The sequence below is a fragment of the Stomoxys calcitrans genome, chromosome 4 (genome assembly GCF_963082655.1).
Source record: "Stomoxys calcitrans chromosome 4, idStoCalc2.1, whole genome shotgun sequence".
Classification (NCBI taxonomy): Eukaryota; Metazoa; Arthropoda; class Insecta; order Diptera; family Muscidae; genus Stomoxys; species Stomoxys calcitrans.
In genome coordinates, this window is record NC_081555.1 from 87,770,646 (window position 1) to 87,784,833 (window position 14,188).

A 14,188-nucleotide genomic window follows, 5' to 3' on the forward strand; every position below is an offset into this window, starting at 1 on the left:
TAGAACGAACACAAACAAAAATGAAGTAAAATTGTATTCTTATCCTAATATTGCACTGGTATAAATCACAGACTCTAAATTTATACTGCACTAAACTTTGATATCTTTAACGTGATAAACGCCAATCTTCCTTCCCTGCATTGTCTCCAGTTCGTACATGTGGTTCCCTACAGGCTTGACTATACGGCATTTAAGAAATTTCCTACAAAATTTCGAATTTTTGTTCTTCGAAAAATCGGATAAGACCACATTCCGCCTATAAACCTCCTGCCCCGGTACAAATTTAACCACACGAGCTCTCTGATTATACCTAGCGGAACTTCTCTGATAAGCATTATGCATATTTATCTTAATCTTCTCCCTTATCGCCTCCATCTTCGCCGTTCCATCTATTCCTTGAATTTCGTGATCCGTCAATGACCGGAGCCTTCGAGCCAATCTGTAGTCCGCGCCATTCGTGTACATATGGAAACCAAATAGTGCGAAGAATGGTGTGAAGCCCGTCGCCGAATGAACTGAGGTTCTGAGGGCACATTCGATCTCCGAGAGATACATGTCCCAGTCACGGTGATCCTCGTCAAGATATGCCCTTATGGCCGAAATTACAGATTGGTTCACCCGCTCTGAGGCGTTCGACTGAGGTGAATATACCGCGGTCTTCATATGGGTTATCCCGTATGCCTGAACCATATCCTGAAAACTCCTCGAGGTAAATTGCGCACCGTTATCGCTGTGGATCACTTCAGGTACACCAAATTTATGAAATATCTCATTCGCCAAAAAGGTTACAACATTTGCGGTTGTGGCTTCTCGCATCGCCTTCAAAAATGTAAATTTGGTGAAGTGATCCACAACGATAAATATATATGCGTTGCCGTTCCTCGAGCGGGGATATTTCCCCAGAAAATCCATGTATATCTTCTGGAATGGCCTATCAGTCTGTACTTCCTGACCCATCTCGGGCATCATATGTCGATTGCTAGGCTTCGTCTCCTGGCATACTTGACAATTTTTTATGAATTGTCTGACTTGGGTAGACATCCTTGGCCAATAAAAGAATCGCTTGACCCTCTCCAAAGTCTTCGCTACGCCTCCATGAGCTGCGGTATGGGCGTTGTGTGCCTTTTCAATGATGACATGTGTCAACGCGGGCGGTATCCATAACTTCCAACATAAAACTTCATCCAACTCTTGCTCAAATACCGTCTTCTTAAATACCAGCCCATCTTTCACTTTTATATCAGGTAGTCTATCATTGTCCTTCATCACGTCCTCTATAAGTGCCAGGTACTCTTCCCCTTCAAATTCACCTGTCTCAAAATCCAGGAAGTCTTCTCTAGTGAGCTCCTCTATGTTCACATCTATAGGAGACCTAGATAGCATATCAGCAACAATATTGTCAGATCCCTTACGGTGTACGATCTCAAAATCGAAGACCTGCAACTGAAGAGACCACCTAGCCAATCTACCACTCAAGTCCTTCAAACTCATAAGCCATTTTAAACTAGCGTGATCCGTAATTACCGTAAATGGCATCATCTCAACATAAGGCCGGAATTTCTTCACGGCCATCACGGCAGCCAAACATTCCTTTTCGGTCACGCTATAGTTTCGCTGACAAGAGTTAAGTTTTTGAGAGTAGAAAGCGATGGGGTGTTCTTCGTTGCTGTCATCCAATTGAAATAAAACCGCCCCGGTTCCATAATCAGATGCGTCGCATTGGATGTAGAAACGCCTTGTGAAATCGGGGTGTCTCAATACCGGGGCCGACGTCAGGGCCTTTTTCAACTTTTCAAATGCCGCAATCGCCTTTTCTCCCATGGTGAACTTACAAGACTTCTTCAAGGTATCTGTAAGAGGAGCGGATATCGATGCGAAGTCCTTTATGAATCGGCGGTACCAGCCGGCCGTGCCTAAGAAGCTTCTCACCTCTCTTGGACTCTTCGGGATCCTTATCAATCTTATAGCTTGTACTTTATCAGGATCTGTCTTTAACATTCCATTTCCAATAATGAATCCTAAGTACTTTAGTTCCTTAAAACAAAAATGTGATTTCTTGAGTCCTATAGTCAGATTGGCCTGGCTGAGACACTTGGCTACTTCGCCCAATAATCGTAAGTGCTCTTGAAAATCGCTAGATATCACCAACAGGTCATCCAGATATATAAAAACATTCTCTTTTAGCCTTACACGGTCCATAAGCCTACAAAGACGTTGAGCGGCATTACATAACCCAAACGGCATTACCCTAAATTGATATAATGGCCGTCCGGGTACAGTAAACGCTGTGTAAGGCTTACTTTCCTCATCTAACTCGATCTGCCAAAAGGCATATTTAAGATCGACACTGCTAATGTAATGCGTCTCGTCTATCCGGCTCAAAATGCCATCTATATTCTGGAGCGGATATGCATCCTTAATGGTTAATTTATTTAACTTTCTTGCATCCAAACAGAACCTATTCTTGCCTGGCTTCCTGACGACAGTGGTTCTGTGGCTCCAGGGGCTCTCACTTTCTTCAATAACATTGAGCCTTAACATATTGTCTATTTCCTCATAAACTATGGACTGGACAGCTGGAGATAATGGATAATGGCGATCCTTTACAGGAACCGCACCTTCTATCAACTTTATTGAGTGTTTCTCCAAACTAGTTACACCTAAGCCCTTTTCCTCAAAGGTGTCAAAACTCTTTATTACAGCCTGCAGTTGCATTTTCTGTTCTTCGTCTAATTCATGGGGATTTAACTTATGCTCGACTTTCTCATTAGCAAATTCCTTTTGGAGTTGTTCCATATTAATTTCATTTATTTCTAACAATTCAGGGGCTATATTAAATAATTTCCAGAAATCCATTCCTAGATAAAGCGCCTGCTCCAAATCCGGGCATAAATATAATTCTAATTCCTTAACTAGTTCCTTATATCTTATATTGACCCTAATACTTCCCAAAATACGGTGCTCATGTCCGCTGGCTGTTCTGACGTTCGAAAATATGGTTCTAATATCGCAGTTTAGGGACTCTACCAACTCTCGGCATCCTTTTCCTAGAACGCTCACCGAAGCCCCACTGTCAAGTAGCCCTCTAATTCTGACTCCTTGAAGTTCAACCTCGGCGAACATTCTAGGGTCCTCGTTTAGACCAGCTCTTCTAATCGATTCAATAACGTTTTTAATCTCCTTTCTCTTTCTAGCGAATTTCTGACGAACCTTTGGCACCTTTCTCGGATCGGGATTCTCATTAAAAATTCTGGAGCGACATTCATTATAATGGTCTTGCCTTATCTCCAATGGTAAGTAGTGACGAAGGTCAGGGTTGAAGTTATCAAAACCTCCCTCAGTCGTTAAGCATCCCCTATTCGGAATCGGCCGTTGGGCCAGTTGTGACCTTAACATTATTACTGTGCTTTGGGGTTCTCGCGCGGACGTGGCTCCCCTGCTAGATCCACGCCCTTGTTGGGGTTTCCCTGCTGACAGACGGGACATTTGGGAGTAGTAAAACCTGGTTTCCCACATTTATAACAAAATAAACTCCTCACAGTCGAATCACAATCTCTAAAGCCGTGGCCAGCTTGCCTGCAATTCCAGCAAGAAATTGCTGACTGCCTATTCGTCTGAAATGCTGCCACTTCATTATAGTCAATACTCTCATATTCTGTCTCAGATAAGTACTCTGGCGGTTCATGACATAACTCATTTATCTGTCTAATTGGGCGATTGGGTGGTGGCATGTTCCTAACATCCCTTCTAGGAAAATTCCTTTCTGCCTCATTGCACTCGATTCGCAATTGCTCCATTGATGACACTTGAATCGGATAAACTATACGACCAATACTTTCTTTGACATTCTTTTTCATTATCTTTATCATATCGTATTCAGAGACAGGCTGTATTAATTTGGCCCTCATTTGACCCATAATGTGGAAAAATACGTCGATGGACTCATTCAATTGTTGTTTTCTTTGGGCTAGATCGGTTAGAATTTCAAAATTAGACCGCGAAGACTGGTATTGGCTAAGGAGGCAATGTTTAAGTTCCTGCCAGTCGTGAAATCTATGGGTCTTCTGGAACAACCAGTACCAAGATTCGGCTGGACCTGTTACGACCAAGGGAAAGTCCCTAATAACCTCTTCCCATGGAATTGCGTACTGCCTCTGGTAATGTTCCAAACGATATACGAAATCTTCGACCCCTAAGCCTCTCGATGTACCATCGAATACTAACCCTAGTTTATCGATTCTAATCCTCATTCTATCTCTATCCAGACTTGCACCTAGATACCCATTACGTGGAACTGAACTCTCCTTTTGGACGCCACTGACATTGTCAGCCATTGGTATTTCTACTGCAGGTGGTGTCACTACTGGTCTAGCTACATCCATTTGATTCATATTCGAACTGGAATTCGGCATCATATTGCTGGTAGTATTGGCGGTTAGACTCTCAATCGCTCTGGCCAGATCCCCCAGGGTTCTTCTAATATCCCCTATTTCGTTCTGAACTACCTGAACTCTATTCTCGAGAGCCCTATGTAGTACCGTGGACCCACCTTCTGCATTCGCGGAGACGCCTGGCCCTCTTTGGACCTCCGACCTCACCTCCTCCCTAGCGTTCTGATTCAGGCCGGACGACGCGGTATTAATGGTCTGTGACATGTCCCTTACGGAATTGTTCTTCGGAGTATTCTGCTGTTCCATTTCCCTACTATCCTTTCGTTTCTTCTCGGCAATATATTGTCTGGACCTATCTAGATCAAATGTCTCAGGTCGACTACGTTTCTTAGACCGCGAGCGAGTCTCTATGCTCATAATATAATTAACACAAAACTTTAGCCTTTGTGTCAGTCTGGCCTTAATATGTCTATCAACTAAACAAGAGTTGTAATGAAAATTCGTTTTATAAAAAAAATTATATATCGATGAATAAAAAAAATCGTTTCCTTATAGTATATCAATATTCACTTCTCTTTCAGATATATGTATGGGGCGGTATGCGAGGGATGTGATGTGTGCGGTATGTTTGTAATTCTGACTCTCATTCGAGCAACCTTCTGGAACGTGTATAATCAAATCTAAAAACCAATCAACATGCAAAGTAAGTGCCTTATCTTGGGTCTTTCAACCGACCCCTTCAAATGTCATAATCTAACCCTTGATACTACAGTCCTCTAACATCATTATCTAGAGCGGTTATCAAATCGTTATTCCAACATTTGGTCACTTTAAATCCAAACTGAAACTATTTCCACTGCCTATCTGGCTAATGTGTGCTTGTTCCGCATCATTCATCTGATAGGTACGCCACAACATCATCCAGTTTGCATTAACCTTTTCCATTTTTCCTTTCAGTTTCGAATTTTCGAATTTTGGCACAACTACATCTGACGTCAACCAGATAGGTTGCCAAACTTCCGAAGTTCTAAACTTCAAATCCAAATTTCAAAGTCGGGCTATTTCAAAATATTAATGGTCTATTTCCTGTGTCTAGGTGTTCACACATGATGGTAATCGCCACGGCAATGAAATGCCGGGCCTCTTTCGTTTGGGCGCCATATTGTTACGGATGCCTCCTATGCGACAGGAGAATAACTATCGGCTAGCACGGTATATCCCAGGAGTGGTCCCATCCCGTCATCTCCGTCCGAGGTACGTACCAATAAAAAAAAAGTAATCCCAGAACATCCATTAACGTTACTCTACTATCATTTACACGTTCCTATAGGTTGGAGACCGGATGGATTGTCCCAGTCGCCCTCCCTTCCATGGCCAACCAGTTCCCGGATCATCGATTTCGGTGGCCCCATAAACCCGCCTACCTCACAACATCCATCCCGCACTTACCTGCCCCGAGGGGATCCTTTTAGCACATCATTACACTCATCGCCTTCAAATTCAAACATTAATCATATTTATTATAATTTTACTAATACTAACACCTACAACATTAATTTGTTTTAAACATGCAATGATTCAAAATAACTGATCCTGCGTTAATCTTCAAGTGTATAAATAAAAAAAATGGTTTGTCTAATCTATCATCTCAAAACGAATGTTTCGGTGAAAAAATGTAACACGATTGTTACAAAACAAATCAAAAGTCAGTGTATAACGAAGTAAGACCTACAAAGTTTTCCTGCCTATTATTTTGCAAGGCTTGCACAAAACAAGAAAAAAATAAATGTAAACCTAACTAAGGGAGCTCTCTTAGATTAGTTTTGGGGCAGTTTCTATTTTTCTACCCGGAACTTTTACTTTACTCTGATGGAAATTTCTTTGTAGACCCTATCACAAATTCGATATTTTGTCAAAAAAAAACTACTTTGTAAAAAAAAACGTTAGATTAAGCCTAGATAAAAAAAAACAAAAAAATTAAATTAAATAAATAGTAATATAAATAATATAAAGTCAGATAAAAAAAAATAAAAAAAAATATCAAACGCTACTACATAAGACAAAAAAAAACAATATAAATAATATAAAACGACACAAAGGTTGATTGGTTTTGGGGCATAAATGGAATGTAGCAATCATGTGCACATCCGGCCTATGTATATTAATCTGTTCTCTTCGATATCCCACAAGGGGGCAATAGATGTATGTATGTGGGACCTGTTCGCTTCTGGTGTCCACTGCCCGTGGGCGATAGGTGGCGATGTCGACTATATTGGACTGTATGCTTATTTGAACTGTATTATTTTGATGGTTACCGCAACGCCTTTTATTGTCAAAAATTCTTTGCTGGATCTACCGATCAAATAAAGAACAAAAATTTGTCCTACCTTAACCTCAGCATTTACTTTACTGGCAATCTCCGTTTATGTGTTGCTGTGATATTCGTGTCTTGCTGTGCTGCCTTTCTTTTGCAATCCCGCCTTCCTTCTGCAGGATTCTATTGTCGACGCACCAACCTGTGGACAAAATTTCTATTCCCACGAAGGTGTTGGAACCTAGTAATTATTAATACTCATATTACATCTGACATTTTATGATTCTATACACTCTTTCTGCCACTTACTTTTCATAAAATCTTGCAGCATATATAAATACTGGGGAAGGTTAGGACACAAAAAAAAACATAGATCTTTTTCTGTTTCAAAACAAAAAAACGAATATTAAGTCATACTTTCTATAAAAAAACCAAATATAATCTATCCAACCTTTTTATTCACGTTAACTAGCACATTTGATACACTTGTTTCAAAATATATAACCGCCTTAATGAACCTTTGGTTATGCACAGCACAGCGAAATACAACACTTTGAAACGCCAAGCAGACTTCTCTCTCTTTTATAGTGACGCTAGGCTCATGCATCCAATAAACTTCCAATAAACGCCATACTTTACTCGCGGAGCCATCTATGTTTCTTCATACGTCCTTTTCTCATACCTACTAGTCATCTTACTCATCCATTTCGCTTCAAAAAAAATTATTATTGTTATACAAATATCTTTATGAATGAATTGCGCCACTATGCCTCTCCACTACTTCTACTACCGTCATCTATCCAGCCCTGAGGTAGTTGGCAACGCAAATCAGGCAATTCTGCCAACATGTCAAAAACAACAAACCATAAGTTCATTTCATTGTGGTGGACACACCACGTTCTCAAATTCCTTTCCGATTTTCCATTAAATTCCACGCTATTAATCTCTTTTCCCTTCTCTTTTCAGGCTTTTTGGGATGTTCTGACGGAATGGCTATCTGTAAGAAATAAGCATGGGGGCGACCTTACATTTTTAAATGGAAAGTTTTCTCCACAAAGAATCTCTCACAGACAGTCAATGCGCCAGAACATTTGGATCATTCATCTGGACATCACACAAAAACCTTCCTCCAAAGGAGGCTTCCCCGCCACACTGCAAGACAAAAATCAACACATGCAACCTCCCCTCCTCCAAACATCAACATACAAATGAAAGATAAACTAACAATGGGGAGGGGGGTTAGCTTACCAATAAAAATTGCAATTCCCCCTCTTCTTCATACAAGCGGCAACATTATCAATTAAAGATGAGGGGGGTTGCTTTGCACAAAACGCATATAATTGACATGGTTGGTTCTTGTGGGCACTGACCAGCCATACGATATGTCCAAAGGTCCCTGCAGATCCTCCAGCATGCAAAGCAATCGAGAGCTGGAGAAATATCGTGGTTACGAGGCCGCCACGCAGGTGCGAAGGCCTCATCTAAAGGGCCTTCCACGCAAAATTCTTTCTTTTTCTTTCCTTTTTTTCTTGTCCACGGTCGGACTTAGGCGGGCGCCGCAACACAGAGCAGGAACGTGTGACCATTGTTTATTTAAAGGCGCCAATAACTCGCCTTGTCATATCGAGTATCATAGGCACTCAGTACTCAAGCAAGAGATGTTGACGCCTGTCCTCTCACTAGAACTCTTCAGCCGATACCGCTGATTGTCGACGTCTGTAGTTACATCTATACGCATGGACCAATCCGCTATACGTAACCTGTGGACGCGCTATTTGTTGCGGATAGTGGAATGCTTTCAACCGAGCACAACCGATGAGAGCTTATTGTTCTGGCCAGTATGGTTATCCTGTGCTGGGCTATACAAGTGTACATACCGACGGTTGGTAGTTGTGCCCTAGGTTATAGAGCCGATATAATCCGCCTACAATCGCTTCGTACGGGTGAACTTATGTGCTCATTATGGCATTATTTTTCACCTAACGGCCAAAATGACATGGTTAGTCATAATATTGAGATTTGATCATGATACCTCTGAACGCCAGCCTTATATCATTTAGAAGGAATAAAGAAAAATAGGACCTATCACTTTGGCGATGTAGAATTGATCGATCCAAAAACATCAACAGATTGTTCAATCCTCAATTTATATTTGCGTGTGGGAGTTGTGACCACTGGTCAGTGTGGGGACTGGGCCGTTCTGCTACATTAAACCGATCGCCCTGGGAACGAACCTGGATGTGCCCAGATTCCTATACCCAAATCTGAAGATGGTAGCCGGGTCAAAATAGTCTTAGAATGAATCAGTTTGTGTACATACAGCGAATGTGGCAACAACAACAACTATTCTCAATTAATTGAGCATCCTGAATGATAGGGAGTAGATTCTTCGCATTCGTGGAAATCCAGCCGAATGAACAGCCATCACACCATGGACGAAATTACAAATGTCATTCGCAGTGGCAACTTAGGCGCTGGGTAGCGACGGTATCTCTACACTACACTACTAATGATTAAATGTTCCACCCAACATGGTATAACTATGAGCACCACGCAGGTTGGAATTTTCAGTTTCGATTTGTGTGGTCTTCACCGTGAAGTTTAACTGAAAGCTTCACGTTGCGGATAGTTGCAGTAATTGCAACTGCAGAAGCGTAGGAGACGCTGCAATATGGTTGTAGCTACATATTTGCATGAGGAGCTAGCGATCCCCGTTCAACCTGTGTGTTTCTCTCATTTTTCCTGTGACAGGTTTCCAACGCTTGTTCCTCCGTCTTCTAGTTGGCGCTTTTAGATAACCAAACCCTTTTCCCGCGACGATCAGTCCATTGGACCGGAACGAGCTTGCTCACCTACAGGAGCTTGACGAGGATCAACACATCCCCATGAAAATGTGGCTACAACAATAACAACAATTTTTTTAAATAGTAAGTAAAACAATATGTAATCGACAATGGTGTAAGAAATAGTTATACTTAATCAACTAAAAAGTTTTTGTATTTAAAATATAAATCTGCAACTAACTCCCAATCTATCCATATATCACAGCTCAATTACTTTGTAGACTTGTTGATGTTTGTTCTTCAGCAACTTCATCCAGAGATTTACTTAACTTTTCATTAAGCATTTGAGAAACGAAACAATTCCAAAACACAGCTATCGTTTGTACAAACACTACTTGGTATCTGAGTGGCACCAGGCCAAAGTTTATAATTTGAACAGCTGGCCATATCATATAATTTGTTTTCATTATATCCGGATATTGGACTTTAATGCGTTCCATAATCTGTCGTGGCTCTTCACTGTTGATGAGTCCCACTAATCCGGCAATGGTAAAGTTTAATGCTGGAGCCATTATGGTCTGATCAACTGCCATCTTTTTCAATGTACGTGAGACACTACCCTGCTTTCCTCTTATGGTCCGATCCAGTAGTCCAAACCAATATTTTAATACGGGCCCAACAAATAACATTCCCAATGATCCATATTTCATGGTGCGAATCACATCGATATCTTTCATTTGTTTTTTCTCCACCACTGTCTGTGCCAGAATATCACCAGCGCTCATGATCGCTGCAGCCCGCAGTCCTTCGGACACATATGGACCTATTAACCGCAATCGTAGAGACATCTTTTATGTAGAATAAATTGTAGTTTTCAATATGTAATTATTATTATTTCGCCGCACCTTTATTCGCATTGGCCGGTTTGCAAAGGGTTGCCAACAGTAACAGATACATATTTACGCAAAAGGTAAACAAGATTTTATGGGATCCACGGACCGAAATATATAAAGTGCAAATTTGCTTTACAAAGATTAAAGAATGTTATTCAATTTTATATTAGTAAAGGTATTTCGACCATCGCAAGTAGGCATTTAGAAGAGTGAATAGGGAAATAAAATTGTTAAGAACGCCACATTAATTGTGTTTAATCTCTCGCCCAAACGAAATCGCCCGTGTTATCATTTCACTGTGAATGATATAGGCCGGAGAGCGAAGAAGAAGTCTCAAAAACGTGCAGCTTGTGTTTGTGTGCGAAGTTGAGAAATTCGTATTTATCGCGTAGAAAAAAACAAATTCTGTGTTTTAATAATGACGGAAAAACGTCGTTTAACTCAATTCCATGAAATGGAACTTGACGATAGAATTTTAAAGGTAACGACAACAAATACCTTTTGTTTGGTCCAAGCTAAATTTTTTCATAAACATTGCAGGCTATTTCAAAGTTGGGCTGGAGTGAGCCCACATTGATACAAGAAGCGGCCATTCCTTTGCTGCTGGAGGGCAAAGATGTCATAGTGAAAGCTCGCACAGGTTCGGGCAAAACCGCCGCCTTTGCCCTTCCCTTACTTCAGAAAATACTCAATTCCAAATTAAATGCAGCTGAGCAATGTATAAGTGGTTTGGTGCTAGCGCCTAGCAAAGAACTTTGTCAACAGACACGCAAAGCCATGGAACAAATGAGTGAGAAATGTGGCAAAGTTTTGCGTGTAGTAGATCTCTCATCCAATGATGTGGTGGCACAGAAACATGTTCTGTCAGAGAGGCCAGATGTTGTTATAACAACTCCAGCAAAAGTTTTATCACACTTGCAGTCAGGAGCTATGGATCTGAAACATTTGGAAACGCTCATAGTTGATGAAGCCGATTTGGTGTTTTCATTCGGCTTTGAAAAGGACATAAAGAAACTTGTGGAATATTTGCCTCCCATATATCAGGCCATTTTGGTGTCGGCCACCATCACAGATGAAGTGATGAACATGAAGAGCATAATATTGAATAATCCCGTAATATTGAAGCTAGAAGAACCAGAACTAGTGCCAGAGAGTCAATTGTCACATCAAAGGATATTGGCTGAAGAAAATGATAAGCCCGCCATTTTGTATGCCTTGTTGAAGTTACGTTTGGTGCGGGGCAAGAATGTTATTTTCGTTAATTCGGTAGATCGTTGTTATAAGTAAGTGAAATATTGAGTTATGTGTCATTAACTCTTGTCATGATGACAATTTATTATCGTCTACAAAATAAGAAGCATCTGTAGTGAATTCTTACAGTTGGCTTCTAGATGATTTACATAACTAATCTTCTCTCTGATTACTTTATAACTTTAGAATTTTCCTTGGAAAACTATACGCCAACTAATAGTCAACTTATTCTTCTTATTTGTAGACTTAAACTTTTCCTAGAACAGTTTAGCATAAAATCATGTGTCCTCAACTCGGAATTGCCTGCCAAAATTCGTATACACACCATAAATCAATTTAATCAGGGCATTTATGATTTTATCATCGCCTCCGACGAACATATGTTGGAAAATCCTGGACGAAATAAATCTGATCGGGAATCAGGTGCCTCTAGAGGCATCGATTTCCAATGTGTCACCAATGTTATCAACTTTGATTTCCCTAAAGATGTTAATTCCTATATTCATCGGGCAGGACGTACTGCTAGAGGCAACAACAAAGGCACAGTTCTCTCAATGGTAAGCATTAAGGATAAGACCATAAACGATGAAGTTGAAGTGCGACTAAAGGCTGGTTATATGAGCGACGAACAGATTATTAAGTAAGTAATAATTGGATAAAGAAAATAAAGCCCCGAACAATTCATTTATTGCAATTTTTTTCAGGAACTATCAATTTAAAATGGAAGAAGTCGAAGCTTTTCGTTATAGAGCTAAAGATGCATGGCGTGCCATTACCCGTACTGCGGTACATGAAGCCCGTGTACGTGAAATTAAAGCGGAAATCTTCAATAGTGAAAAGCTGAAAGGGTTCTTTAGTGAAAATACGCGAGATCTACAAGTCTTGCGACATGATAAACCTTTGAAAACGGTAAAAGTTCAACCTCACTTATCTCATGTTCCTGAGTATATTGTGCCAAAGGCTCTTAAGCGTATTGCTACCACTCCCATTACCTCAACTTCTGCAAGTACATCGAAAAAACCACGGTACTTCAACTCATCGGCCAAAGCTGCCTATGAAAATAAATCTAACAATCCATTGTTGTGCAGTGAAATAGATTTTGGCAAAAAACACGGAGGTGGAAAACGCCGTAAATAATGGCACATCTAAGACCATGCCTACATGTACCATTATTTTGAAATGAATTGTATAGTTAATTAGTTGTGTTTTTATTATAAGTTTATTTTAGAAAAAAATGTATATTTAAAGAAATTGATGGTAGGAATGTGTTTTTCTATTAAAAATCGTCACAATGTTTTAAAAACGGAGTTCCCCAAAAATTATTCTATTTATTGGAAGAAGGTGATAGAAAAATTCTTACATTTGTGATTTGAGAGTGGCATATATTTTCTCCATTCCCATTACATTTCAGTGATGTACACTGTTGCGGGAGCCCTCAGAATCAAAACGTTTTTTTTAACAGAAAACTATTATAAACTAAAATTTCTTTATTTGGGTGTATCATATTTACAATTTATCTACATTAATAGTTTTTTGGTTTTTTAAACGGATGCTGTAGGTAGTATACATACCCAGGAACTCTGCAATCGAACAGCTAACGCAGTTTTCAACATTTTCAAAACTAGCTGGAATGTCATAAATGAGGGATTTGATCGTCGACGCCTATCATACTATACTGGGGCCGAATAACCGCATACATGAACGAGTAAAATCGTTCGAAATCTCTATTGTGAATTATGTAGTCCAAGCTAGGCAATATGGGTATCAAATAAAAGGTATTGATTAGTAGATTACGAATATCAATTGTCCAAAATTTTGATCCGGGAAGGACCTAAGGGGTCTGGAGAATTTTGACCCTTGTAAAATTTATGATATTCTTATTGCTATCATTGGCGTTACCCAGGGATTACCGCGTGTAGGTGATAGCCAAATTTGAATCCCCTTCAGGAGTTTTGTTATCGAGAGTACCCTTCCATCTCACGGTACTGGTTATTTTGTGCTGAGTTGGCACAACTGACTGGTTTTTAGAAACCAAATTTGGAAAATTTATCCCGGAATATTACTTTGGGGATCAATATTTCCAAATTTGAGGCCTCCAAATCATTAGAATCCGGACCTGCTTTGGATTCTTCCTTTTTTCCTCTACTTCTGGGATCAGGGATCAGGCAAGCGATCATATAATTTTCCGACTATTCGGCAAAATTCTAGGATCCCATTTTTGGGCATTGCACTTTTTCATAAACTCGAATTTTGCAAATAACCACCCATAAATCCCGTACGCCTTCCTACAGCGGGGATAGATTTTTTGGCGTGAGCCCAAGATCCCTCTATGGAATTCGTATGGGCTCCAGTCTCTAGGTCTTTGAAGGTTAACGAGTAGTCAATTGTTAAATGTTTGTATCCATTTGGGTCCAAAGAAAGGTATGCCTTCCAGCAATCACTAATAATAGTGGTTCCTAGAAGGTTAAATTTTTTGATAATTGGGATGAGAGTGTCTGCATCCCTTTTATCGATGGGGGCTATGAATTCCATTTTCCGGGTTCTATATCGGTACCT

General features: G+C 40.2%; 2 protein-coding genes and 1 long non-coding RNA gene across 3 annotated transcripts; 2 read left to right on the forward strand and 1 right to left on the reverse strand.

Annotated features, from left to right (window-relative positions):
- Nucleotides 1-2,921: 2,921 nt before the first annotated feature.
- Nucleotides 2,922-5,643, forward strand: LOC131997169 (uncharacterized). The gene is made up of 3 exons (XR_009398098.1): nucleotides 2,922-3,293; nucleotides 4,973-5,094; nucleotides 5,488-5,643. It is a non-coding gene; the product is annotated as an uncharacterized LOC131997169 (long non-coding RNA).
- A 4,006-nt stretch (nucleotides 5,644-9,649) lies between these two features.
- Nucleotides 9,650-10,372, reverse strand: LOC106089670 (mpv17-like protein). Its single transcript, XM_013255596.2, has one exon. The coding sequence runs from the start codon at nucleotides 10,334-10,336 to the stop codon at nucleotides 9,755-9,757; it is 582 nt and encodes a 193-aa protein (XP_013111050.2). The 5' UTR covers nucleotides 10,337-10,372; the 3' UTR covers nucleotides 9,650-9,754.
- Nucleotides 10,373-10,707: 335 nt separating this feature from the next.
- Nucleotides 10,708-12,939, forward strand: LOC106089668 (probable ATP-dependent RNA helicase DDX56). Its single transcript, XM_013255594.2, has 4 exons — nucleotides 10,708-10,862; nucleotides 10,922-11,664; nucleotides 11,877-12,272; nucleotides 12,337-12,939. Exons 1-4 carry the CDS (start codon nucleotides 10,800-10,802, stop codon nucleotides 12,767-12,769), a joined length of 1,635 nt encoding a protein of 544 aa, XP_013111048.2. The 5' UTR covers nucleotides 10,708-10,799; the 3' UTR covers nucleotides 12,770-12,939.
- Nucleotides 12,940-14,188: the final 1,249 nt, after the last annotated feature.

Coding starts and splice junctions, on each gene's coding strand:
- LOC106089670 (XM_013255596.2), bottom strand. CDS start 10,336: ATGTCTCTACGATTGCGGTTAATAGGTCCATATGTGTCCGAAGGACTG.
- LOC106089668 (XM_013255594.2), top strand. CDS start 10,800: ATGACGGAAAAACGTCGTTTAACTCAATTCCATGAAATGGAACTTGAC. Junction 10,863..10,921: donor TTGACGATAGAATTTTAAAG/GTAACGACAACA, acceptor TAAACATTGCAG/GCTATTTCAAAGTTGGGCTG. Junction 12,273..12,336: donor AGCGACGAACAGATTATTAA/GTAAGTAATAAT, acceptor AATTTTTTTCAG/GAACTATCAATTTAAAATGG.